This window comes from Bombina bombina, chromosome 4 (genome assembly GCF_027579735.1).
Source record: "Bombina bombina isolate aBomBom1 chromosome 4, aBomBom1.pri, whole genome shotgun sequence".
In the NCBI taxonomy this organism is placed as follows: domain Eukaryota; kingdom Metazoa; phylum Chordata; class Amphibia; order Anura; family Bombinatoridae; genus Bombina; species Bombina bombina.
The window spans coordinates 205,096,609-205,123,995 of record NC_069502.1 but is presented as its reverse complement, the minus strand read 5'-3'; the positions used below and the strand labels follow the sequence as shown (position 1 = coordinate 205,123,995).

General features: G+C 39.3%; 1 protein-coding gene across 1 annotated transcript in view; it reads left to right on the top strand.

The window, feature by feature from the left end:
• STAG1 (stromal antigen 1) overlaps nt 1-27,387 on the top strand; it is a 788,714-nt gene that overhangs the window by 465,540 nt on the left and 295,787 nt on the right. Inside the window, exon 18 of the mRNA XM_053709754.1 lies at nt 12,560-12,652. Within this exon, the coding sequence (XP_053565729.1) occupies nt 12,560-12,652 (93 nt within the window). The remainder of the gene's footprint in view (nt 1-12,559; nt 12,653-27,387) is intronic.

The window sequence follows — 27,387 nt, the reverse complement described above, 5'->3', positions numbered from 1 at the left end:
GCAGTTGTTGCACTGAGGTGTGGTTCGAAGAATTTTATATTCTTTGTTTTCAGATGTTGCCAATTCTTTTGGTCTGGGTTTGTTTCCTCGGAGTGAGGGTCGGGGATATGACTGCTCTGCTGAGTCTTGACCGTGTACTTCCTGTTGATGCAGGTCTAGGTAGCCTAAGGGATCTCTACCCTGCCTAGTAGCTGAAGGCTTGGAGTTTGAGTCCTGCCGTGGCAGCTTTCTAATCTGGTCTCCTGCTTTCGGTGGGGGGTTCACGGTGTTTCATCCCTCCACTGATTTCATATGCTGCTGGTGTTAGAGGCTCTTCTAAGGAGAGAGTTGCCGTTGATATTTTTCGACAGTCTCTGTTGGTTCATTTTCCACAATGGCTCAGAATCATCCTTGAGGCTGGAGCTCAGAGGTGGCTGTGTTTTCACAAGAGAACCTTTTTTTCTGATAGGATATTTAGTTTCTATCTTGGTCTACGGGCTCCGACTTTCTTCAGCTCCATATAGGTTTCTTCCTATGTCTACTTTTAGCGGTTGTGTCTGCTAAACTATAGTTCAGTGAGGAGCCTGTGGCTTCCTTGAAGCACCATAAGTCGTATGGTGTTGTCAGGGAGCTGGGGGTAGACCTTGGTTCTTTCTCGTGATTGCCTTTTCATAGGTGTGGAGTTAATCTCTGGTCCTTGTTCTAGGGAGTCCTTCCCTGGGTTGGTTGTCTTTAGCAGCCTTGGGTTTGCTTTAGTCGTTTTGAGATTTTTTTTTACCATAGTTGGTGATCCTTTGGATACCTTATGGGTCCTTTGTTTTCCCCTTCGTGTGTAGGTGTCCTCTTTCGGGTCGGGGGTTAATTCTGTGCGATCAGAAAACTTGCAGAGCTTGGTTCCTCTGTGGTTTTCTGTGCTCAATAGATTCTAGAGATTCTTAGTAGTCTCTAGGACGGCCTTGCAGGTGTTTAACTGATGGGCAGTTACTTGGTCCTTTCAGGTTTTTCACCTCTTGTGTCTAAGTGTTAGTTTTTTTATCGGGTGTTGGGTTATTTCAGGCTGTGGTGCCCTTCGAAGGGGGCCGCCTTCTGTACCTGCCCTTTGTTTGCATTCAGTGTCCTCTATAGCATTGGTATTGTTTTGCCAAAAGTAATGAATGCAGCTGTGGGCTCTTCCCGTTTAGGAAAAAAAAACTTAAATTATGCTTACCTGATAATTTTCTTCTCACGGGAAGAGTCCACAGCTCCCCGCCCGTGTTTTTTCTATGGGGTGCCGTATTTTAGTTTATTCTTCTGGCACCTTTTTCACCTGATATTTCTCCTACTGTTCCTTGTTCCCTTGGCAGAATTTCTGGGGGATGAAGGAAGTGGGGGAGGTATTTAAGCCTTTGGCAGGGGTGTCTTTGCCGCCTCCTGGTGGCCAGGTTCTGAATTCCAAAAAGTAATGAATGCAGCTGTGGACTCTTCCCGTCAGAAGAAAAGAAAATTCAGATAAGCATAATTTAAGTTTTTTGTTTACTTTGTATTCAAGTCCTTTTCATAATGAGGTACATATTATTTACATTTTTAAATGCTTATTTTAACGTTAGTTTGTCATTAGATTTATGTGCTAATTAAACATCCTTACATTGAATAGGCAAAAAAAAAACATTGATTTCCATGGACAGTTTTTATTACAGTAGTTGTGCCCCATGCATTTATACATTTATTTATTTCCTAAGATATGGTGTGTTGGGAATATCACTCCTGTCCAGCAGGAGGAGGTAAAGAGCATCACAGCAAAGCTGTTAAGTATCACTCCCCTCCCACAATTCCTAGTCATTCTCTTTGCCTTAGGTGCAAGGAGGAGGTGAAGTTTTGGTGTCTGAATAGATTTTCTTCAGTCAAGAGTTTATTATTTTGAAATCCAGAGTAGGTTTGCTCTGATCTTTCCTCATTTGATTGGGTTTAGCTGTACTCCACATTAGTCTCTTCAGTAGGGCAGTGGTAGCTTTCAAGCAGTTAAGAAAACGCAGTTAGGCCCACCTCACAAGTTCCTAACAGATTGCTGCCCTTATGTAGAAAGCCAGAGTAGGCTTACTCTGTCCTTTCTTTGTTTTTCACAGGTCTCTGTGAGGAGTGGCTTCCTCTCACGCTGGTGAACTGTCCTCCTGCCAGACAGACTGTGGTGCAGGTAAGTGCGATTTTTTTTTTTGTTTTATGAGAAATGTCACTAAAATGGAAGGACTGCACTAAGGGGTTAATTTCTGTATTTAAACAAACAGGTACGTTTATGGCAGGATGCAAGCGCTGTATATGTGATATGAGTGTTAAAGTGGCTCAGTTTTTATTTCACGGATGTGTGCTTGGTGGAAATGACTGAGGATTGAGTAAGACGGAGTAAGTTCCGATCTACGCTTCACTAATGGCCGTCAGGGCCGCCTCTGACAGGAAAGGATGTTCCCTTTTTTTGCGGCGGTGTTCGTTCTCTAAAGCGCGCCTTTTCTATATGGATGTCGCAGCTTCTAGCAGATAGTAAGACTGGCTTCCCTAGAGCTTCTGAAGTTCCTACGGCAGTGGCGTCTGAGAGCTAAGATTGTGACGGTTTTCTGTTTGGAGTGAAGAGGGGGGCAGGTAGGCACCTCAGTAATAACGCTGAGGTGTAGAGGTTCCTTTCATTAATCCTCTGTTGTATAGGAGGTTTGTCATTTTGTCTAAGTATGTACATTTTGTTGAAATAAGAGGGTTTATTAGCGATCCTTTTTTCCTATGGGAACCATAATCTTAAAGGTACAGCTTAAAAATATATTTATTTTTTTCCCCTCAAAGTTTATCATCAATGATGGACTCAGAAATGGTCCCTTCTGTTGCATGCAACCTGAGTACCCAGGTTGAACCACCTTTGCTTTTTTGTTCATCTTCTATAGAGAGAACATTAATGTTTAAAGACAGACTTTTTGATGCTGAGCCACCACTCTCTCAGGTTGATTGATGCTGCTCAGGCAATGCCGCAACCTTCTGCTCAAACGCCCCATGCCTTATCGGCATCACATGCAGTGCCCTCTGGTTCCTCTCAATCTCCTGGAGGAGTTTTTTTGCATGCAGAAATTGCCGCTCTGTATCCTCTGCGGTATCTGAGGTGTTAGCTGGCATTACCATGCTTCAGGGAAGATGCAAAAGGAAAATTAAAGAATCAGATTGTAAGGTTTCTGATCCAGTTCCAGCTAACTAAGTTGCTCTTTCTCATAAATCTGAAGAGGAGGATACGTCGGCAGCCTCTGAGGGTGAAATCTCAGATTCGGACAGTTTAATTCCTTCTTCTGATACTGCAGTTGTATCCTTCAGATTTAAGCTTGAACACCTCTGTTTACTGTTAAAGAAGGTTTTGGCTACCCTGGAAGACTCTGATACTCCTGTCGTTGTCACTCCTAAGAAATCTAGTAAATTAGATTATTTGATGCCCCCTCCTCGGTAAAGGTGTTTTCTGTGCCAGACCGGGCTACAGAGATTGTTGCTTGGGAATGGGAGAGGCCAGGGATTCCCTTTTCCCCTTCCCTGGTTTTTAAGAAAATGTTTCCAGTGGCTGACTCCATTAAGGAGTCGTGGCAGACGGTGCCCAAGGTAGAAGGGGCAATTTCTACTCCTAGCTAAGAGAACTACTATTCATATAGAGGATAGTTGCTCCTTCAAAGATCCAAAGGATAAGAAGCAGGAGGCTTATTTTAGAAAGATGTATATTCATCAAGGTCTCCTATGGCAGCCTGCAGTATATATTGCTACTGTGACAAGTGTTGAAGCCTACTGGTTTGATGCACTGTCTGAGTCTCTTCAAGTAGAGACTCCTTTGGAGGAGATCCAGGATAGAATTAAGGTGCTTAAATTAGCCAATTCCTTTATTACTGACGCCTCTTTGCAGGTCATTAAATTAGGAGCCAAGATATCTGGTTTTGCCGTATTGGCGAGTAGAGCAACATTGCTGAAATCTTGGTCGGCAGATGTTTCATCCAATCCATGGCGATTCCTTACAAGGGTAAGACCTTATTTGGGCCTGGTTTGGCAGAAATTATTTCCAATATCACTGGTGGTAAAAGGTCTTTTTTGCCACAAGATAAAAAGAATAGGCCGAAAAGGACGTCAGAGTAATGTTCGTTCTTTTCGTAACTTCAGAGGTAAGACTTCCCCCTCCTCTGCCAAGCAGGATCAGTCCAAGCCATTTTGGAAACCCAATAAGTCTTGGAATAAGGGGAAGCAATCTAAGAAAACCGCAGCTGAATCTAAGTCAGCATGAAGGGGTTGCCCCCGATCCGGGATCGGATCAAGTGGGTGGCAGACTTTCTCAGTTCTCTCAAGCATGTATACGAGATCTTCCAGATCATTGGGCCGTGGACATAGTATCCCAGGGTTACAAATTAGAATTCAAGACTTTTCCTCCTAGGGGCAGGTTCCACCTCTCAAGATTATCTGCAGACCAGATAAAAGAGAGGCGTTCTTGAAATGTGTTCAGGCTCTTTCCCTCCTGGGAGTGATAGTTCCAGTGCAGGAACAGGGTCTAGGGTTCTATTCCAATCTGTTTGTGGATTCCAAAAAAGAGGGAACGTTCAGACCTATTCTAAATCTAAAGTGTTTAAACAAGTTTCTCAGAGTGCCGTCCTTCAAGATGGAAACTATACGTTCCATTCTTCCGTTAGTGCAAGAGGGTCAGTTTTTTGACGACCATAGACCTGAAGGATGCGCACCTTCATGTTTCCATTCACAGGGAGCATCACAAATTTCTGAGATTTGCCTTTCTGGACAAACACTTTCAGTTTGTAGCTCTTCTATTCGGCCTAGACACAACTCCCAGGATTTTCTCAAAGGTCCTGGGGGCTCTTTTGGCAGTGATTCGGTCTCTGTGAATTGCAGTGGCGCCTTATCTGGACGACATTCTGGTTCAGGCGCCATCTTTTCTACTAGCAAAATCTCACACCGAGATCTTGTCTTTTCTTCGTTCCCACGGATGGTAGGTGAATTTAGAAAAGAGTTCCCTTGTTCCAGCTACAAGTGTGGTCTTCTTAGAAAAAAGTTCTCCTTGTGTCACTAACTCCTGGTGGGTTGTATAACCAAGTATACCTTAATGTCCCTATGAGTAGGTTTCCCAGTGTAAGGAAGGTGATCACAGATAAGTATAATGTAAAAACTGGTACCGTAGTTGAGCCGTTAGTAAGATCTATAATGTCCAAACACCCTGGGAGATGAATGCAAGATAAATAAACACAGCTTACCCCTAACTGCTTGGAAAATGTGTGTGTCTGGTCCTAGGGAGAAGGGAACTACTCGCTAACGATCCGTACCTTTTGGTTGTAAACAAACAAATTATTTTTGTTCCTGGAATCGAGCGTGTTCCACTATTAGCCTCCCACTTCCGACGTCACTGGGGGGTGTGCGCAAACTTTCTCCGTATCCGATATGGTAGTGCTTGTTCAGCAATACTCAATCCATCCACTGAAGAATGAGCCGCCCGGTTTTTGGGATCATTACATGTGGAGAATGTGATAAGCAATACACAGGTATGATGACACGTGTGAGGTAAGATCATGAATTAGAGAACACCTATCTAGTATTAGAATTGTAAACAATAGAGAAAGCGTGGTTGCCCCTGTTTCTATTAACCCTGTAATTTGGGCAAACAGAAATGTCTGAAAGTGGAATATACGATTCTAAAGTTGAAAAAAACTAAAATGATAATAGTATAATGTGTAAGATATGTCAATTAATATGTAACATTATTGATACTTCATAAAAAATCATTAAAATACAATTAAATAATACCATGACTGGCCAGTCAAACAAACTTAACTAAATATATTAAATATATTGGTATACTGCATCAGTAACCTTAGGGAACCATTCGAGCAATATACACAATAAATAAAAAATATATTGGTAAATACATAAACAATATGTTTTAATCCGAAACCTTTAAAACTATCTTCTTAAAAAACAAAGCATAATCTTTGAAGCAAGCTATTAATAATTAAGGCTATGGGTTAAAATATAGATGTATATATCCTTATTGCAATCTTCATATAATGTATGAAATAGACCCTTGTAGCAGAGTAAAGCAAAATTTTTCCAATTTTGTAAAATATCCGATGAACAAGTCTTAAAATGTGTTTCAGCAAGTACCGGTAAATGCTATTCTTATTATAAATCCATTTGTTAGAACAAAGTTAATATTGTACCATATATCCCAACGAAAGTCTTACTTTTAGTATTAGGAAAGAACAAACTCCTGGATTGCCGTAAGCTCTGATGTATCCGCTATCTTGGTATGTAGCGTTCTTTCACACGCTGGCGGAAGTGAGCTCAGGATGCAGGCAGGTCCGTCCCGTGAAGGCGTCAGTCACCTACGTTGTTTTAGTGACCAGGTGTCTCAACAAATGATTTCCCCAGACTTCGTTGTTAGGTCAAATTGGAAAAAAGTTTAAAGGCTACGCATTTCAGATGCTACTGCAGCCTTTTTAAAGCGATCTATTGTTGCCTTCTCTGTCGGTTCTATTTATTCCACATAAACGTCTCTGATTGGATAGCCTTGTATTTACTGAATAGTTTTTTCTTAATAATTTTAAAACAAACGAAATTGATCTAAACAATGTTACGAAATGTAAAATATAAATAAATTACCTAAATATATTTATTTCTTCAGAGGGAACTTCAGGAGAAAAGGACATATATAATAAAAGAAATAAATGGTTATAAAAATTAATAGTATCTTTTTTATGTAATGGTCTATACTAATTTCGAAATGGTAAGAAACAGTATCTTTAGGTGTCTATTAAAACTTGGAAAAAATACTTATATGCCTATATGTGTTTATATTTATTCAATAGAGGGATTCGGAAATCATCATATATATATATATATATATATATATATATATATATATATATATATATATATATTATAGTAAGATTTCGAATTTGAAACATATGGCAACGATCTTCCTAAAGTAAAACTAAAAAATGTTAAAGTATGTAATCTCTAATTCAATTCAGGCAGGATTTGAACTCATGGTCTTTGGGTTGGAGGGATAGCAACCTAACCACTAGGCTATAATAATAGCAGTCAAAGCTAGAAGATGATATGATAATTATTACAATTAGAATATATATTTCATGTTTATCCTACTAGATATCCCTTATGAAAATTATTTGGTGCAAGAAATATCAGCAGTATATTTTTTTTATATATTTTTTATGAGTATTATGTAATGTAACCAGCATCAATCTTTTGGTTAATTAGTAAATATAAATCTATACTCAATGGATAACTAAATATTAGTCTATAAACAATACTACACATTCTAACTGCACTATAACCATCTCTGTATAATTATTCAAAAATAGTTTTACAGTGTCTATAAAACATGCGATACATGTGGATTGATTTAACTACCTCTAAAAAAAGTTAAAATTCGTGTTTGTTAAAATTCAAATATTTATTTGATAAAATGTATTTTATAATATATAATATTAAAAAATCTAAAATATCTAATACATGGGCACTATTATATCTGGGACTACTATAAAATTTAATGTAAAAATTAATATAAATATTAATGTAAAAAATAAAAGATAATGAATTTTTTTTTTTTTTAATTAATTTTTAAATTTAATGTAAAAAAGGGGTCAGATGAAAATCTATATTGAGTCCCTTAGGGTATTTGGTCTCTAACTCATAGATCCATTTGTACTCCAATTTAAGCAGCTCAGTTTGTATATCACCCCCCCTCCAATCTGGGTTTAATTTATCTATAGCTATGCTTCAGGTTACAGTTGTTACAGGCTAAAAAATGTCTAGGTACAGGAAGGTCTTCATTTTTTTTCTCTGTTGCATTTTCTATTGATAAAATATGCTCCTTGACTCTTTCTCTAACGGGTCTAGTCGACTCTCCTATATACTGTTTTCCGCATTTGCAATTAATAAGGTAAATAATGTTTTTATCTGTACATCTTATTAGAGATTTAATTTCATATTCTTTACTAGTCACATTTGAGTGGAATTTTTTCTTCTTCTCTGAATGTCTGCAGGCTTTGCATGCCAGACATGGAAAAAAGCCTTTTAGATCTTTTCCAAGATGATCCTTATCTTTTTTACTTATTTTTATGTCTTTTTAGATCAGTTGGTGCTAATCTATTCTTTAAATATTAGCCTTTCTATAGACTATATTTGGAGATTCACCTATTAACCCTTTGAGTTTCTCATCTAATTTTAAAATATTCCAATGCTTTTTAATGATCCTCTCCACTTTCTTGTAATTCTTATTATATTGAGTTACCAACGGTATGAAAGGTTTTTCTTCTTTTTTTACTCCTTTTCTTAGACCTTGTATAATATCCTTTCTATTAACCTCTTTTATCCTATTTATTTCTTTGTCGATAGCAGCATTCTCATATCCTCTTTCAATAAACTTGTTTTTAAGAATGGTAGATTGATCCAGATAATCTTTTTCACTGGTGCAGTTTTTTCTTAAACGTAATATTTGCCCCTTTGGTATATTATTCTTCCATGTATGTAAATGACAGCTTTCTGCGTGTATATAATTGTTGCTGTCAACTGGTTTGAAATGTGTTTTTGTGTTAATCTTATTGTTCTCTATAAAGATTTCTAAGTCTAAAAATATTTTCCTTTCTTTATCGTATGTAAATTTTAAGTTAATATCATTTTCGTTCATTTTACTAAAGATAGACTCAAATTGGGGTTTATCTCCTCTCCAAACGATTAAAATGTCATCTATATATCTATTATAGGAGACCAGGTTCGCTCCAGCCGCCATATTTGATAGAAAGTCTGTTTCCTAAAAACCCATAAAAAGGTTTGCGTAACTTGGAGCGAACCTGGTCCCCATTGCAGTCCCACAGATTTGATCATAAAAAACATCTTCATAGTTAAAATAATTATGCGTTAAAATAAATGTAATACTTTCCATTATAAAATTTCTATGTAGTACAATTAAATCTTTATCATTCTCCAAATAGTATTCTACTGCTCTTAGACCATCTATATGTCTTATGCACGTGTATAGTGAGTATTAGAATTGGCAAAGCTAGCACACCCTTAGTCCAACAAAGAGCGCTAACACTTTTAGATGGACCTGCATTGAAAGGGTTCACATCCCCCCCAAGGGGAGGGAACAGGAAGAAATGCTTGGCTAAACAAGAAATTTACTGGATCTTCACTTTGAAGACCAGGTATCCTTCTGGCCTGAACTCCAGCTATGACCTTATCATCTATTGGCAATAATAAAATCAATAGTTCATGATACATACATGACAAAATAAATTTAACATACACAACATGGAACCCAATGTCCAACCTAGGCTTTGCTCTAGAATAGCCAATAGTATGTATCCTTTTTTTCTAGTAGTTACTCTATACGCACTTATTACAATCTGTATTCATGAGTGAGACATATGAAATTACTCATAGTTCATTCTAGCCCCCCCCCCCCAGGTCCGGCACTCTAGTGGATAAGATTAATTAACCTCCCCACTAGACACCAATAGCAAAGAGTCATTATATGACAGAGCTATTTATGTCACAGACTGGTATCTAGTAGTTAATACTATATTAATTGAATAATTGCCTCAGATAACCTATTCACTCCTTTCGAGGAGTGCCTACTATAATTCTAATCTTAGAGGCTGAGTCTAACTATTTTAGGCAGGTTTTTATTCGTCTAATATGTATAGGTTAGGTCATCAAAGGTCTGTCCTAATAGAAAACACAAATTACCTATACAGGGCTTGCCAGTAGCTATGGTGACGGTATATAATACTTGTGTTTTAATATTATTATAATTGTTCACTCCGGATATAGGAGTTTCATTAGCACTACTTTAACTATGTGTTTTATCTTTTTCCATTGCGATCTTTCTGATTTGGTTTGTAGCATCACCCTGTTACCTGTGTTACTATTTGTATACATTTGTCTGTGTTGAATACTGGTTATGGATTTTCTCTATCCCTGAAAGCTGTGATCTGACAAACCCATCTTTTTGCTACATATGTGTTATTAACTTTTAAATTTATACCAATAAATTCCAGTTTTATTATAAATAATATTTTTGTGCTCCGCTTCAAATTCTTTTTTCATTTTGGTCTTCTTAGGAACCATTATAGATTCTCTGTCAATGAAAATATATCAGTGGCCCAATGTATGGAGGTAATTGGTCTGATGGTGGCTTCTATGGACATAGTTTCCTTTGCTCGATTCCATTTGAGAGCTTATGGGATTATGCAGATCTGTCTCAGAAGATAGTTCTAGAAGAGACGAGAGACTCTAACATGGTGGTTGTCTCAGGAGCATCTGTCGCAGGGGACATGCTTTTGGATACCCTCTTGAGTGATTGTGACTACGGACGCCAGTCTGATGGGCTGGGGAGCAGTTTGGGACTCGTTGAAGGCGCAAGGACTTTGGTCTCACAAGGAATCTGCTCTTCCCATAAACATTTTGGAGTTGAGAGCGATCTTCAATGCCTTGATGGCTTGGCCTCAGCTGGCCTTAGCCCAGGTTCCAGATAGACAACATAACCTCAGTGGCGTACATCAACCATCAGGGAGGAACTCGTAGCTCCTTAGCCATGAAAGATGTGGCTCGGAAAGTCAGAAGGCTACTGCTACTTCTTTCTCTCTGGTTGAGAAGTATAATTCGTTTGGCGCATGAGACTGCTGGACAGCAGCCTCCTGAGAGAATCACAGCTCACTCCACTAGGGCTGTATCTTCTTCCTGGGCTTTCACAAATGAAGCTTCTGTGGAATAGATTTTCAAGGCTGCAACTTGGTCCTCTGCATACTTTTTTCAAATTTTATAAATTTGATTCTTTTGGGAGAAAAGGGTTTTTCAAGTGGTGGTGCCTTCCGTTTAGGTATACCTGTCTTGTCCCTCTGTGTCCTTTAGCTTGGGTATTGGTTCCAAACAGTAATTGAAAACTCAGTGGACTCACCATATCTTAGGAAAGAAAACTAAATTTATGCTTACCTGATACATTTCTTTCCGGATATGGTGAGTCCACAGCAGCCCTGTAATTCAAGAGGGTTTTTTTTTTACTAAACTTCAGGCACCTCTATACCTTGTGTTACTCCTTTTCTCCATTTTCCTTCAGTCGGATTGTGGGAGGGGAGTGATACTTAACAGCTTTGCTGTGGTGCTCTTTGCCTCCTCCTGCTGTCCAGGAGTGATATTCCCAACAGTAATTGAGGACTCCGTGCTCTCACCATATCCGGAAAGAGAGAAATTTATCAAGTAAGCATAAATTTTGTTTTTTAAAGGTTTTACTGTAAAAATGTGTTTATGAATGTAGGGCTCTGATGTTGAAAAAGCCTACGTCATGTAAAATCCCAAGTAAAATCACCCTTTTCTGCTTATTTAAATAGAAGTTTTAAAGCTCATGTGATTACTCATCAGTAGCAGAGAAGCATTTCTATATATTGTGGTGGAAAACTTCACTGTACTTTGGAGTTAAATGTACTATTCTTCTGTTAAAGGGCCATAATACCCAAATGTTTAAACACTTGAAAGTGATGCAGTATAGCTGTAAAAAGCTGACTAGAAAATATCACCTGAACATCTATATGTAAAAAAGAAAGATATTTTACCTCAAAAGTTTCTCAGTAGCCACATCCCATTGTAAAGGACTTCTAAGCACCATATCAGTATGTCTGTCCCGGGACAGCCGAAGGGTTGAGCTTTGTGCACTCATGTTATTTCCCTATTCAGTGTAAGGAAGTTTACAATGAAATCTCATGAGATCACAGTAAAAGAGTTCATGACCTCAGCACTGTTGATGCTGATTGGCTGCTGTTCATTTCTTCATTTTTTTATTTTTTTTACCTGCAGCTGGGCTGCAGCTGAGTATAACTTTTTACACAGAACTTACTCTGCTGAGCTGAGGAGATTGTGCGGTAAAATATCTTCCTTTTTTACATAGAGATGCTCAGGTGATATTTTGCTGTCAGCTTTTTACAGTTATACTGCATCAGTTTCAAGTGATTTAGCATATGAGTATTATGTCCCTTTAAATAAGGGAACAAGCTTTATTTATTGCTCCTCCTCATGTGCAGATCTTGTTCAGTGCTTATCTTTAATTTGCATTGCAAAAGATCTGTAGACAACATATTTTATTTGCAAAATTTGTTTTCTTGCAGTCTTTTGAGTTTATAGTTCTTAAGAATGTTACAGGTTTATAGTTATATATTTTTTTTCACAAACCACAGAAAAGCTGGTAAATATGAAAAATATTCAAGGAAATAAGGCAAATCGGGCAGTTAAAAATAGTTTAGACTTTATTTCTTAAATATACATTATAAAACATGGGGAATTACTGTATTTTCATTTTATAAAGCTGTATCCATTAATTTAATATAATATTACAAAGACTTGTTGAAATACTCCTGTATAAAATAGAATAAAAAACATCCTTTATATATTAAGGTATAGATATTATATGGAACTTATTTTTTGGGATCTATTAATTATTAAAGTTAAGCTGTTTCTTCTATTGTATTTTGACTTGTAAACTGTTGGGTTTTATTGCAATTGATCTTATGCTCTGGCTTCTTTACAGGAAGATATGCTTGCACTGAGAAAGACTGTAAAATCGTTCTTAGCAATCTGTCAACAGTGTCTGTCAAATGTCAACCCGCCAGTAAAAGAGCAGGTAAACATCAGAACCATTAGAAAACTATCTAGAGAACAGATACATATTAATGTACGTGGTTTATGTGTGTATGTGATTAGCCACCACTGATGCAGTGGTGTGTGTGTGTGTGTATATATATATATATGTGTGTGTATGTGTATCTATACACAGGTGGCCCTTGGTTTACGTCTGTTCGGTTTGCGTCGGTTCAGAATAACAACCTTTTTTTTTTTTTCAGTCATGTGACTGCTATTGAAAAGCTTTGGAAAGCAAAGTTCACTAATTAAAATAGCCAGTAGGTGGAGCTGTCCGCTTGTTTTGCAGCAAAGTTATACAACTTAACAACCTGAAATTGATCTGTGTACACAGAGCAGACATTAGCTATCGAGCAACAAGATTTATCACCCACTTCCCTATTCTCTTCCTGTCCAGCTGCTTGAGGTGAGGGTGCCTAACTGCTTATTAATCACTGCAGATTGAAATGCATACAATAGGTGCAGACCCAATATTATCTAACATGCTAACAATGCAGATAACTGATTGCAGAAGAATACAAGTAAAAAAACGTTTTTGTTTATTAAACTTAGTTTGATGATGATGCAGTCTGTTGTGTGATTATTTAAATAGGTGCTGTTAGCAAATGTTTTGTTCATTAAACTTAGTTTGATGATGATACAATCTATATTATTAGGTTTATAATGCTGTTTAGCATTTAAAGTCTTCATTCCAAAGCTTTAAAAATAATGTATTAGATGTTGCTTAAACGATAAAGCACAGAGCGCATCCACGACTCAAGGTGAATCAAATACAATTTATTTAGAGCACATAAATCATTGCACTTACAAGAAGTTAAAAGAATAAAGCCTTGTTAAAAAACGGTCAGAAAAGTCAGCTCAGGAAAATAAGTTCCTACAGGTTTCCGCTGAAAAAACGTCGCTCTGTGTCTTGAAAAAGTCCAAAAGAGGAGGATGAAACGCGTAGACGGAGAAGTTTGGCAAGACATTCGTTACTATTACAAGCAGCCGCATTGGAACTAAGAAGCACGGAGGAAAAGATATCAAGTGAGGGAACCACAGGTGGAGCGGACGGACGTTTTTCCAGCTGAAACCTGTAGGAACTTATTTCCTGAGCTGACTTTTCTGACCGGTTTTTAACAAGGCTTTTTTCTTTTAACTTCTTGTAAGTGCAATGATTTATGTGCTCTAAATAAATTGTATTTTATTCACCTTGAGTCGTGGATGCGCTCTGTGCTTTATCGTTTCAGTATTTCCATGTCAGTGCACCCCTGAGTGCCCTGTAAGAAGCAGCAGCACCACTATCTCAGGATCACAGGAGAAAATCACAGAGAGGATATAAGAATATCCAGTGGAGTTAACATATTATTGGTATTATATGTTTTTTTACCATACTCCTGGAGTCATGAAGTAAGTTTCTCTGTCAAGTTTAATATATATTGTAATAAAGTGTGTTATATTTTTAAATATTTATTTATTTTATATCTTATCATTTTTAAAGTGACAGTTGATGCTATATGAATTGTGTTTACAACGTACCTGGTGATATTAGAGACCAATTTGGTGTATGAATTTTTAATAATAAGTACAGACAGCTAGCGCAGTAATTTGTTTTTGGGTATTAGATGTTACTTATGACAATTTTGAGAGTGGCCTGGAACCTAAACCCCTCACTTCCCATTGACTTACATTATAAACTGGGTTTCAATTAACAACGGTTTTGATTTACAACCATTCCTCCTGGAACCTAACCCCGGCGTAAACTGAGGGCTACCTGTATGTATGTATATATGTGTGTGTGTGTGTGTATATATATATATGTGTGTGTGTGTAATGGGTAGGGGTTATGCAAAAAGTTATATTGCCCTTTTAAAAAGTTTCTCCTTATGTATTTCAAAGGCAGCTTAGTCTGGAGATTCCACTATCATCAATGGAATAAAATAGTAATGGGTAGGAGTTGAGGGTTCCAAACTGTAGTGATCATAGAATGGAGAAAACAAACAGAGAACAATTTATGGTGCAATATGAATATACTAGTTAACAGTATAGTGTTAAAATGTTGCTCACCTTTTTAGACCTCAAACATGTGAGGAGCGTTGGAGGGAGTTAATCCCTATCTGTGTTAAAAGATATCTGTCTCTTGGTGACCAGTTGGAGTATGGTACTTTTGGGGTTCGATACTTCTTTTTTTCTCTTTTTCCCCCTCTGATGCCTTTGAGGTATTCTTCTCCTCTGTGGAGTATGGTATCTTTTAGTTTCTAGTGATGAATTTCATCTGTATGGTGTGAGCCAAATCCTTTCTTTCTTCTGTTAAGTGTGATCAGTCCACGGGTCATCATTACTTCTGGGATATTAACTGCTCCCCTACAGGAAGTGCAAGAGGATTCACCCAGCAGAGCTGCATATAGCTCCTCCCCTCTACGTCACTCCCAGTCATTCTCTTGCACCCAGCAACTAGATAGGTCGTGTGAGAGGACTATGGTGATTATACTTAGTTTTATATCTTCAATCAAAAGTTTGTTATTTTAAAATAGCACCGGAGTGTGTTATTACCTCTCTGGCAGAGTTTGAGGAAGAATCTACCAGAGTTTTGCTATGATTTTAGCCGGAGTAGTTAAGATCATATTGCTGTTCTCGGCCATCTGAGGAGTGAGGTAAACTTCAGATCAGGGGACAGCGGGCAGATGAATCTGCATAGAGGTATGTAGCAGTTTTTATTTTCTGACAATGGAATTGATGAGAAAATCCTGCCATACCGATATAATGTCATGTATGTATACTTTACACTTCAGTATTCTGGGAGAATGGTACTTCACTAGAATTACACTGTAAGAAAGACATAAAGCTGTTTAATAACTAGAGATTATGTTTAACGTTTTTGCTGGAATGTAAAATCGTTTTCATTTACTGAGGTACTGAGTGAATAAATGTTTGGGCACTATTTTTCCACTTGGCAGTTGCTTAAATCTGTTTTTTCTGTCAGTTTCTGTTCTCCCTCACTGCTGTGTGTGGGGGGAGGGGCGCTTTTACTATGCATCAAATATTTCAGTCAGCAACTCATTGTATTCCCTGCATGATCCGGTTCATCTCTACAGAGCTCAGGGGTCTTCAAAACTTATTTTGAGGGAGGTAATTTCTCTCAGCAGAGCTGTGAGAATTATAGTTTGACTGAGATAAAAACTTTTATTCTGTAATTTGTTTCCTGCTTTCAGAAATTGTTATCTTTGCAAATGGGATTAAACCTTTGCTAAAGTTGTGTTGTTTACAAGGATTGAGGCTATAACTGTTTCAATTTATTAATTTTTAACTGTCATAGATCTTCTGTGCTTCTTAAAGGCACAGTACGTTTTAATATTATTCTATTTGAATTGTATTTCCAAGTTGCAAGTTTATTTGCTAGTGTGTTAAACATGTCTGATTCAGAAGATGATACCTGTGTCATTTGTTGCAATGCCAAAGTGGAGCCCAATAGAAATTTATGTACTAACTGTATTGATGCTACTTTAAATAAAAATCAATCTGTACAAATTGAACAAATTTCACCAAACAACGAGGGGAGAGTTATGCCGACTAACTCGCCTCACGTGTCAGTACCTACATCTCCCGCTCAGAGGGAGGTGCGTGATATTGTAGCGCCGAGTACAGCTGGGCGGCCATTACAAATCACATTACAGGATATGGCTACTGTTATGACTGAAGTTTTGGCTAAATTACCAGAACTAAGAGGTAAGCGTGATCACTCTGGGGTGAGAACAGAGTGCGCTGATAATATTAGGGCCATGTCAGACACTGCGTCACAGGTGGCAGAACATGAGGACGGAGAACTTCATTCTGTGGGTGACGGTTCTGATCCAAACAGACTGGATTCAGATATTTCAAATTTTAAATTTAAACTGGAAAACCTCCGTGTATTACTAGGGGAGGTGTTAGCGGCTCTGAATGATTGTAACACAGTTGCAATACCAGAGAAAATGTGTAGGTTGGATAAATATTTTGCGGTACTGAGGTTTTTCCTATACCTAAGAGACTTACTGAAATTGTTACTAAGGAGTGGGATAGACCCGGTGTGCCGTTCTCACCCCCTCCGATATTTAGAAAAATGTTTCCAATAGACGCCACCACAAGGGACTTATGGCAAACGGTCCCTAAGGTGGAGGGAGCAGTTTCTACTTTAGCTAAGCGTACCACTATCCCGGTGGAGGATAGCTGTGCTTTTTCAGATCCAATGGATAAAAAGTTAGAGGGTTACCTTAAGAAAATGTTTGTTCAACAAGGTTTTATATTGCAACCCCTTGCATGCATTGCGCCGATCACGGCTGCAGCGGCATTCTGGATTGAGTCTCTGGAAGAGAACATTGGTTCAGCTACTCTGGACGACATTACGGACAGGCTTAGAGTCCTTAAACTAGCTAATTCATTCATTTCGGAGGCCGTAGTACATCTTACTAAACTTACGGCGAAGAATTCAGGATTCGCCATTCAGGCACGCAGGGCGCTGTGGCTAAAATCCTGGTCAGCTGATGTTACTTCTAAGTCTAAATTGCTTAATATACCTTTCAAAGGGCAGACCTTATTCGGGCCCGGGTTGAAAGAGATTATCGCTGACATTACAGGAGGTAAAGGCCATGCCCTGCCTCAGGACAAAGCCAAAGCCAAGACTAGACAGTCTAATTTTCGTTCCTTTCGTAATTTCAAAGCAGGAGCAGCATCAACTTCCTCTGCACCAAAACAGGAAGGAGCTGTTGCTCGCTACAGACAAGGCTGGAAACCTAACCAGTCCTGGAACAAGGGCAAGCAGACTAGGAAACCTGCTGCTGCCCCCAAAACAGCATGAATTGAGGGCCCCCGATCCGGGATCGGATCTAGTGGGGGGCAGACTTTCTCTCTTCGCCCAGGCTTGGGCAAGAGATGTTCAGGATCCCTGGGCGCTAGAGATAATATCTCAGGGATACCTTCTGGACTTCAAATACTCTCCTCCAAGAGAGAGATTTCATCTGTCAAGATTGTCAACAATCCAGACAAAGAAAGAGGCTTTTCTACGCTGCGTACAAGAGCTCTTGTTAATGGGAGTAATCCATCCAGTTCCACGATCGGAACAGGGACAGGGGTTTTACTCAAATCTGTTTGTGGTTCCCAAAAAAGAGGGAACTTTCAGACCAATCCTGGACTTAAAGATCCTAAACAGGAGTATACTGTGGTCTTTTGTGGTTTTTTGGGGAGTAATAATATGCTTCCCCTCTCTGGAGTATGGTAGATTCCTTTAGAAACAAAGAAGGGGATTTGGATAGATGCCTCTTTACACAAACGATGGAAAGTAGCCACTGATTAAACTGTGAAGTTCCGTTTGCACAAAGTATGTAAATACTGTTGGTGGAAATTACCTAATATTGTTTAGTGAACAAATATGTAGTTTTTGTCCTTCTCAGATATTCCACTTAGTAGGATGGCGCTGGATTCCCGGACCTGTATCTAACAGGTTTGCTGTGGTGCGCTCTGGAGCGTTGCGGTCTCACCGGACCGGAAGTGATATCACAAGTTGGCGTGCCCTTACGCGTTTCGTGAACCTGTGTTCACTTCGTCTGAGGGTATGCCCACAAGTCATATTGTGGCGCTTTTATTGCTTTTAGAATATGGTAATAGATTAATTGCTGCAGTGTTAGTGGTACTTAATTGTCTGATTTTTAGTACTAAATGCTTATTTCTAAAGTGATAATTTCTCTTAAGAACAGATGTCAGACACCGGGTGGAATAAAGAAATGAGTAAAACATTTTGTGGTTAGCTCATTTTAGAAGCCGGTTGCTCCTGCTTTACCTATGTGTTTATAATTATGCACACAAATTTGAATAAAAGATATATATGATGATAATATGGGATTCATTGTCTCTCATGGGAAGCAATCCATTGCATATATGCTCCAATGAAGGAGTTTTGACTCATGTGAAGCCTATAAAGAAATCAGTGTTTTACCATTTATTTGTAATAGAGCAATTATGTTTGTTCAATATAAAGCTTATTTTAAAAACTTTTAGCTCTTTCTTTACCTATGTATTTATATTTATAAACATTTGTTTCTTAAAATGGAAAAAATGATTGAATTCCTATTTCCTTGTAGGGGTTAAGATGTTATTGTTCAGATAGAGATCCATGCTAGTTATTAGCATGAATTTTTATATTTTTTTTCAATTATAAAAAAGCAGCGAGATCAATGTCTTTGTTGAGACCTATTGGTTGTAGTGACCTCAGGCGGTGAATCCAGTAGGTCTCTTTTCCTTAGCTCAAGCAATCTCTCTTCCTTTTGATTCAAGTATTTGTTCAATTGCTTTAATGATAAATTGATTGCTGTTTTTGTTATGGAACTGTTCAAAATGCCTCCCAGTGCCATATTCAGAATCTACTTCTTTTATATTATGTTCTAGTGTACGTCTATTCAGACTTCTTTTGGTGCGCCCTATGTAAATTTTATGGCACGAGCATTCTAACAGGTACACTACGAATTTTGACTTACAGTCTAGAAAGCCAACTATGGGTTCCTTGTCATTGTTTATAATCCATTTATTTTCTTCTTTGGTTTTGTTTGTATGACTGCAGCATATGCAGTTTTTCCTGTTTTGAAAAGACATTTTCTCTCTGTGTTTAAAAATCCAAGAACAGTGAGTCTAAAAGTAAGTATCAGGATACAAATACTAGATTCGTTACCACTTATACAAGTGGAGCCAAACAAATTGAAAAAATTCTATAAAAAAAAACATTGGAGAATCCTACAAAAAGACCCTGTACAGGTGGCCCTCGGTTTATAATGGTTCAATTTACACAGTTTCAGAATAACAACCTTTTTTTTCAGTCATGTGACTGCTATTGAAAAGCATTGAGAAGCAGTGCATTCATTAAAATAGCCAGTAGGTGGAGCTGTCCGCTTGTGTTGCAGCAAAGATATGCAAGCCAAGCACACAAGCAGGCTGAAATTAATTAGTGTAGCTAGCTAGACCTGAGCTATTGAGCAGCTTTCAAAGGAACAAGATCTTCCTGTCTATAAATCAGTCCAGATTGGAATGCATAGAAAGAACAAATGCAAGTAAAGTCTGTGTTGTGTGATTATTTTATTAGGTTTATAATGCTGTTTAGCATTTAAAGTCTTCATTTCAAAGCTTTAAAAATAATGTATTAGGTGTTACTTATGACAATTTTGAGAGGGGCCTAGAACCTAACTCCCTCACTTTCTATTGACTTACATTATAAACTGGGTTTCAATTTACAATAGTTTTGATTTACAACCATTCCTTCTGGAACCTAACCCCGGCGTAAACTGAGGGCTACCTGTATTAGTAAATATCCTTACATTAAAAACATTCTTGCACCAACAACACTTAAAAGAACTAAGAAGAAAAAAATCTCCAATTAAAGGTTTTTTCAAATGTGGCAGGAAAAACTGCATATGCTGCAGTCATACAAACAAAACCAAAGAAGAAAATAAATGGATTATAAAATGACAAGGAACATGTACACATAGTTGGCTTTCTAAACTGTAAGTCAGAATTCATAGTGTACCTATTAGAATGCTTGTGCCATAAAATTTACATAGGGCGCACCAAAAGAAGTCTGAATAGATGTACACTAGAACATAACAATATAAAAGTAGATTCTGAATATGGCATTGGGAGGCATTTTGAACAGTTCAATAACAAAAACAGAGATCAATTTATCATTAAAGCAATTGAACAAATACATGCATCAAAAGGAAAAGAGAGACTGCTTGAGCTAAGGAAAAGAGAGACCTGCTGGATTCACCGCCTCAGGTCACTACAACCAATAGGTCTCAACAAAGACATTGATCTCGCTGCTTTTTAATAATTTTAATAAATAAAAATTCATGCTATTAACTAGCACGGATCTCTATCTGAACTATAACATATTAACCCCTACAAGGACATATGAATTATATATGTCCTGTTAAATATCACCTCCCTTCCCTCCCACCCCAGTCATTCTCTTTGCCAATGTTAGAGCAAGGAAGTGGTAAAGTTAGGCTAAGGATTATTTTTAGGCTCTGGTGGTTCCACTACTCCCGGCGCTTAAACTTTATTACAAAATGCCGACCGGGAGATTTTTGTTTTGAGAGACGCCCACGATGGGCGGAGCTATGTGAGGCGGCAATCTGTGTTGCGCGCAACTTTCTCTTCACTTCCGGGTGCGGGGGAAGAGTATTTCTCTTGTAAGATGTATCGAGTCCATGGATTTATCCTTACTTGTGGGATATTCTCCTCCCCTACAGGAAGTGGCAAAGAGAGCACCCACAGCAGAGCTGTCTATATAGCTCCCCCCCTTAGCTCCACCCCCCAGTCATTCTCTTTGCCTACTCTCAGAAACTAGGAAGTGCAGAGCGAGTCTGGTGACAAAAATGTTAGTTTTTTATTTCTCAAGCAAAAGTTTATTTTAAATGGTACCGGTGTGTAGTATTTACTCTCTGGCAGAAAAGGGATGAAGATTTCTGCAAGGAGGGTTATGATCTTAGCACTTTGTAACTAAGATCCACTGCTTTTCTCACAAGGGCTGAAGAGTACAGGAAAACTTCAGTTGGGGGAACGGTTTGCATGCTAAGCTGCATATGAGGTATGTTCAGTCTATATATTTTTCTAGACAGACTGTGTTAATTCTAGAAAAGGCTGGCAATATCCCCATGAGGGAAGGGTAAGCTGTATTCAGACACTTGGATAGGAATTTAAGCTTGCTTGAAGGGCTCATAAGTTACTGGTGACACTGTTAGGAAAAAAACGTTTTTGTTTGTTCAGTAAGTGATGCAATTATAACGTTTTTTTGAAGGGACTAAAGGGGTTATTGTGGCTTGTTTTTTTTGTTTTTTTAACCCACATGGTTAATTAAGAGACACTCTGGTGTTTGTCTGATAGGCCTCAAAACATCAAGTGAGGTGGGAGGGGCCTATTTTCGCGCCTCAGTTGCGCAGTTTCTTTTCCTTAGAGAAATCAAACTTCATCTGGACCAGGATACCAGATATTCTCTTCTCTGGTGGTTGTCTCAGGACCACCTGTCCCAGGGAATGTGTTTCCGCAGGCCAGAGTGGCTCGTTGTAACGGCAGATGCCAGCCTGCTAGGCTGGGGTGCAGTCTGGAATTCCCTGAAAGCACAGGGCTTATGGTCTCGGGAGGAAGCTCTCCTTCCAATAAACATTCTAGAACTGAGAGCGATATTCAATGCACTCCAGGCGTGGCCTCAGCTTGCTGCGGCCAAATTCATCAGTCGGACAACATCACGACTGTAGCTTATATCAATCATCAAGGAGGAACAAGGAGTTCTCTAGCGATGGTGGAGGTAACCAAAATAATACGGTGGGCAGAGGATCACTCTTGCCATCTCTCAGCGATCCACATCCCAGGAGTAGAGAACTGGGAGGCGGATTTTCTAAGTCGTTAGACTTTTCATCCGGGGGAGTGGGAACTCCATCCGGAGGTATTTGCCCAGCTGATTCAGCTATGGGGCACACCAGAATTGGATCTGATGGCGTCTCGTCAGAATGCCAAACTTCCTCGCTACGGGTCCAGGTCCCGGGATCCCAAGGCGGTACTGATAGATGCTCTAGCAGTGCCTTGGTCCTTCAATCTGGCCTATGTATTTCCACCGTTTCCTCTCCTTCAACGTCTGGTTGCCAGAATCAAGCAGGAGAGAGCTTGGTATGCAGACCTAGTGGACATGTCCTCGGTTCCACGGTGGACTCTGCCAATGAGGCGGGACCTTCTAATCCAAGGTCCGTTCACGCATCCAAATCTAATCTCTCTGCTTCTGACTGCTTGGAGATTGAACGCCTGATTCTATCAAAGCGTGGTTTCTCTGGGTTGGTCATTGATACCCATATTCAGGCTAGAAAGCCTGTCACCAGGAAGATCTATCATAAGATTTGGCGCAAATATCTTTATTGGTGTGAATCCAAAGGTTACTCGTGGAGTAAGATTAGGATTCCTAGAATATTGTCTTTTCTCCAAGAAGGTCTGGAGAAGGGATTATCTGCTAGTTCCCTAAAAGGACAAATATCTGCTTTGTCTATTCTTCTTCACAAACGTCTGGCGGATGTTCCAGACGTTCAAGCATTTAGTCAGGCTTTGGTCAGAATCAAGCCTGTATTTAAACCTGTTGCTCCGCCATGGAGCCTAAACTTAGTTCTTAAAGTTCTTCAAGGGGTTCCGTTTGAACCTATGCATTCCATAGATATTAAGCTTCTATCTTGGAAAGTTTTGTTTTTAGTAGCTATCTCTTCGGCTCGAAGAGTTTCTGAGCTATCTGCTTTACAATGTGATTCACCTTACCTTGTTTTCCATGCAGATAAGGTGGTTTTACGTACCAAACCTGGGTTTCTTCCTTAGGTTATTTCTAATAAGAATATCAATCAAGAGATTGTGGTTCCTTCTTTGTGTCCTAATCCTTCATCTAAGAAGGAACGTTTGTTACACAATCTTGATGTGGTTCGTGCTTTAAAGTTCTACTTACAAGCAACTAAAGATTTCCGTCAAACATCTTCTTTGTTTGTTGTTTATTCGGGTAAACGGAGAGGTCAAAGGGCTACCGCTACCTCCTTCCTTTTGGCTGAAAAGCATCATCCGTTTGGCATATGAGACTGCTGGCCAGCAGCCTCCTGAAAGAATTACTGCTCATTCTACTAGAGCTGTGGCTTCCACATGGGCTTTTAAAAATGAGGCTTCTGTTGAACAGATTTGTAAGGCGGCGACTTGGTCTTCGCTTCATACTTTTTCAAAATTTTACAAATTCGATACTTTTGCTTCTTCGAGGCTATTTTTGGGAGACAGGTTCTACAAGCAGTGGTGCCTTCCGTTTAAGGTAACTGTCTTGTCCCTCCCTTCATCCGTGTCCAAAAGCTTTGGTATTGGTATTCCACAATTAAGGATGAATCCGTGGACTCATACATCTTACAAGAGAAAACATAATTTATGCTTACCTGATAAGTTTATTTCTCTTGTGATGTATCGAGTCCACGGCCCGCCCTGTTTTTTAAGACAGGCATATATATTTTTATTTTTAAACTTTCAGTCACCACTGCACCCTATAGTTTCTCCTTTTTCTTCCTAGCCTTTTGTCGAATGACTGGGGGGTGGAGCTAAGGGGGGAGCTATATAGACAGCTCTGCTGTGGGTGCTCTCTTTGCCACTTCCTGTAGGGGAGGAGAATATCCCACAAGTAAGGATGAATCCGTGGACTCGATACATCACAAGAGAAATAAATTTATCTCATTCTGCAGACTAAAGTAAAAAAGTTACAGTTTAAATTTAAAGGGACAGTAACGTTTTTTATTAATTTTTTTATTAAAAAATCAAGGTTATAATTTGATAATTTCATCCATTGTGAGTCAGAATTGACCAAGAGGCCTTGCAAAATGTCACTTGTTCTTTTGTGTTTTGATGCCAATGTGGAACCACCAATCCCTTTCTGTTCCTCATGTATTGAGAGAACCTTTAAATTATAGGGATAGGCTTTTTTCTGAACCAACATTTTCCAAGGCGGATGCTGTTCAGGAGTCTGACCATGTTCAATATATGCCGCAGCTTTCTCCTCAAGCGTCCCAAATTGTATCGCCCACACATGCAGTGCCCTGCGCTTCCTCTCTAACTCCTCGTGGAGTTACGTTGCAAGACATTGCTTCTCTCATGTCCTCTGCGTTTTCTGATGCGTTGTCTGCTTTTCATATGCTGCAGGGAAAGCGCAAGAGGAAAAGTAAACATTCAGTAGGGGTTACTGACACAGTTGTTGCTATTTTGGATGCCCCCTCCCAGAAGCCTGAGGAGGAGGATCTTTCGGTAGCATCTGAGGGGGAAATCTCAGATTCTGACAGTGTAATTCCTCCTGCTGATACTGAAGTTGTATCCTTCAGGTTTAAGCTAGAACACCTCCGTCTGTTACTTAAGGAGGTCTTAGCTACATTGGATGACAGCAAGACTATGGTCGTAGTTAATCTTAAGAAATCCAGTAAGCTAAACAAATATTTTGAGGTACCTTCCTCGGTAGAGGTTTTTCCAGTACCAGATCGAGCTTCTGAGATCATTGCTAAGGAATGGGATCCCTTTTTCTCCATCCCCTATATTTAAAAAGATGTTTCCCATAGCATACTCTATCAAGGAGTCTTGGCAAACAGTACCCAAGGTGGAAGGGGCAATTTCCACTCTGGCCAAGAGGATTACCATGCCCATAGAGCAGAGCTTTCCAAACTTTTCATGTTGGCGACACACTTTTTAGACCTACATCATTTCATGACACAGTAATTCAGTTGTACTGGCAAACAGGAGGTTAAACTAACTTGTTTTAAGAGATACGGACACATACATAAATTATATAATAACTAAATGTATTTACAAGTAACAGTATGTATGTGCAAGAATTAAAAAAAAGTTTAATAACACCAATAGCTACTTACTATTTTAATGGGATATATATGAGGTTGATGGGATGAACACAATTTCTGAATATTTGGTGGAATATTAGATAAAGACACTCGCATTTCATCATCAAGCATTTTTAAGCTTCCCCTTCCTATCCATATATCAAGAGCAGGAGAAGCAATGCACTACTGGGAGCTAGTTGCAAAAAAAAAACCCTCTGACTTCAGCTCAGCGTTTAAGCTGCCGCCCTCAGAGCTCGGTGAGTCTGACTGACTACTGCCCGTGCTGCAAACACACTGCTGTCCCACTCACTGACTACACATGCAGTCACGAGCCAATTAAGGAGACTACACGTGCAGTCAGGAGACAATGTGCCGCCAAAGCCACCAAATGGGAATAGTTTCAGTTCCCACTGAGCTGCACCAATAGGTTAAGATGATCTGTGACCCCCTAGGTATCAATCACGTGTCAACCATGTGATATGCGTAGCAGGCAGGCAGAAAGTCAGAAACCCCCCAAAAAATTATTTTTAAATTACATTTTAAAAAATTTGTGCTAAAGCAGGGACACACCTACACACTGCTGCCGACACACTAGTGTGTCCCGACACACAGTTTGGAAAGCACTGCCATAGAGGATAGTTGTGCCTTTAAGGATCCTATGGACAAAAAATTAGAGGGGTTACTTAAGAAGATGTATGTACACCAGGGTTTACAATGGCAACCTGCAGTGTGCATTGCTACTGTCACTAGTGCGGCGGCGGCATATTGGTTTGATGCGTTGTCTGATGCTATTAGGACAGACACTCCCCTTGATGAGATCCATGATAGAATAAAAGCCCTTAAATTGGCTAATTCCTTTATTACTGATGCTTCCCTACAGGTTATCAAACTGGGAGCAAAGATTTCAGGTTTTGCCGTTCTAGCTCTCAGAGCTTTATGGTTAAAACCTTGGTCTGCGGATGTGTCATCTAAGTCTAAACTTTTAGCGAATCCGTACAAGGGAAAGACCTTGTTTGGACCGGGTTTGACGGAAATAATCTCTGATATTACGGTAGGAAAGGGTCATCTTCTCCCTCAGGATAAGAGAAACAAACAAAAGGGGCGTCGGAGTAATTTTCGTTCCTTTAAAAATTTCAAGGGAATTCTTTTGCTTCCTCTTCCAAGCAAGAACAATCTAAACCTTCCTGGAGACCCAATCAGTCTTGGAACAAGGGAAAACAATCCAATAAGCCTGCTATTGAATCAGACAGCATGAAGGGCCTGCCTCCGATCCAGAAACGGATCTTGTTGGGGGCAGGCTTTCCTCCTTCGCTCAGGCTTGGGTTTATGATGTTCATGATCCCTGGGCAGTGGACATAGTGTCCCAGGGATACAAACTAGAGTTCAAGAATTTTACTCCCAGAGGCAGGTTTCTGCTTTCAAGATTATCTGTAGACCAGACTAAAAGAGAGGCGTTCTTACACTGTGTACGGGACCTCTCTCTTACCTGGTAGTGATAGTTCCTGTTCCGAAGCAGGAACGGGGTCTGGGGTTTTATTCCAATCTGTTGTTGGTTCCCAAAAAGGAGAGAACTTTTAGACAAATTTTAGATCTCAAGAGTCTAAACAAATTCCTCAGAGTACCGTCCTTCAAGATGGAAACTATTCGTTCCATTCTTCCTTTGGTCCAAGAGGATCAATTTATGACAACAGTGGATTTAAAGGATGCGTACCTGCATGTTCCCATTCACAGGGATCATCACAAGTTTCTAAGGTTTGTATTTCTAAACAAACACTTCCAATTCGTGGGTCTTCCTTTCGGCCTTGACACAGCTCCCAGAATTTTCTCAAAGGTTCTGGGATCCCTGTTGGCGGTGCTCCGATAAAAGGGCATTGCTGTGGCGCCCTATCTGGACGACATCCTGGTCCAGGCACCATACTTTCAGCTAGCAAGGTCTCACTCAGAAATGTTATCTTTCCTAATTACAAGGGTAACTTTCTTGGTAACCATAATAGATTACCTATCAATGAAGATTTTTCTGAAAAGTCAGGAAATCAAAGATTTTCGATTCTTGCCTAGCGCTTCAGTCCACTCCTCGGCCATCAGAGGCTCAGTGCATGGAGGTAATCGGGCTGATGGTGGCGGCAATGGACATCATCCCGTTCGCTCGTTTCCACCTCAGACCTCTGCAGTTAAACATGCTCAGTCAATGGAATGGAGATTATGCGTATTTGTCTCGTATTTGACAAGGCATTCTCTTCTTTGGTGGTTGTCTCAGGATCATCTATCCCAGGGAACCTGCTTTCGCAGACCCTCTTGGGTGATTGTGACAACAGACGCCAGCCTTCTGGGATGGGGAGCA